Raw genomic sequence first — 863 nt, 5'->3', positions numbered from 1 at the left:
CCCGGCCCGCGGGGACTTTGCCGACGCCAAAATCCACAACCTCCCTCCTCCGTTAATGCCAGAGTTCGACGCCTCCTTGGCCCAGCCCGAAGTCCTGCCAGGCCTGATGGGCTCTGCCGAGCTCCTCCATCCCCACAGCTCACCCTCCGTCCCCACCACGGACTTTTTGGGCCACCCCACGTCTTCCTCCATCCCTCCCTTGCTGCCCGCCAACCCTCCCGCCTTGGCCGAGCCCAAGAAGAAGACCCGGAGGACCAAATGCTCTTCCAAATGCTTCTGCCCCAAACCCCACGAGAAGGCTTTCGCCTGCCCGGTGGAGAACTGCATCCGGAGCTTCGCCCGCTCGGACGAGCTCAACAGGCACCTCCGCATCCACACGGGCCACAAACCCTTCCAGTGCCGCATCTGCCTGAGGAACTTCAGCCGCAGCGACCACCTCACCACCCACATCCGCACCCACACCGGCGAGAAGCCCTTCTCCTGCGACACCTGCGGCCGCCGCTTCGCCAGGAGCGACGAGAAGAAGCGGCACAGCAAGGTCCACCTGAAGCAGAAAGCCCGGACGGAGGAGAAGCTCAAAGGGCTGGGGTTCTTCTCGGTGGGGCTCTCCTTCGGGACGCTGTGAGGCCTCAAGCTGAGCGCTGGAAGGCGGCGTTTCCCGAGGTTCCCTCGAGCATCTCAGGGGAGAGTCGGGGTGGGAATGTGCTCCTGGGGTGGGAATGTGCCCCTGGGGTGGGAATGTCCCCCTGGGGTGGCCCTGGAGGAGATGACAGCAGATGGGGCCGTGCTGGGGACGAGAGGGGTGTGCAGGATGCAGAGGTGATGCTGCAGCGCTGGACCACCGGCCATGGAGGAGAGATGTG

General features: G+C 65.0%; 1 protein-coding gene across 1 annotated transcript in view; it reads left to right on the top strand.

The window, feature by feature from the left end:
• The window catches only part of EGR4 (early growth response 4), a gene marked incomplete at its 5' end in the record, with an annotated part of 1,280 nt that extends 655 nt beyond the window's left edge, over positions 1 to 625 (top strand). The window contains one exon of the mRNA XM_010181591.1: positions 2 to 625. Within this exon, the coding sequence (XP_010179893.1) occupies positions 2 to 625 (624 nt within the window). The remainder of the gene's footprint in view (position 1) is intronic.
• Between the last annotated feature and the right edge of the window lie 238 nt (positions 626 to 863).

This window comes from Mesitornis unicolor, unplaced genomic scaffold (genome assembly GCF_000695765.1).
Source record: "Mesitornis unicolor isolate BGI_N332 unplaced genomic scaffold, ASM69576v1 scaffold34353, whole genome shotgun sequence".
NCBI classification, from domain to species: Eukaryota; Metazoa; Chordata; class Aves; order Mesitornithiformes; family Mesitornithidae; genus Mesitornis; species Mesitornis unicolor.
Note: the sequence above shows the minus strand (reverse complement) of the source record. Positions and strands in the feature narration are given on the sequence as shown.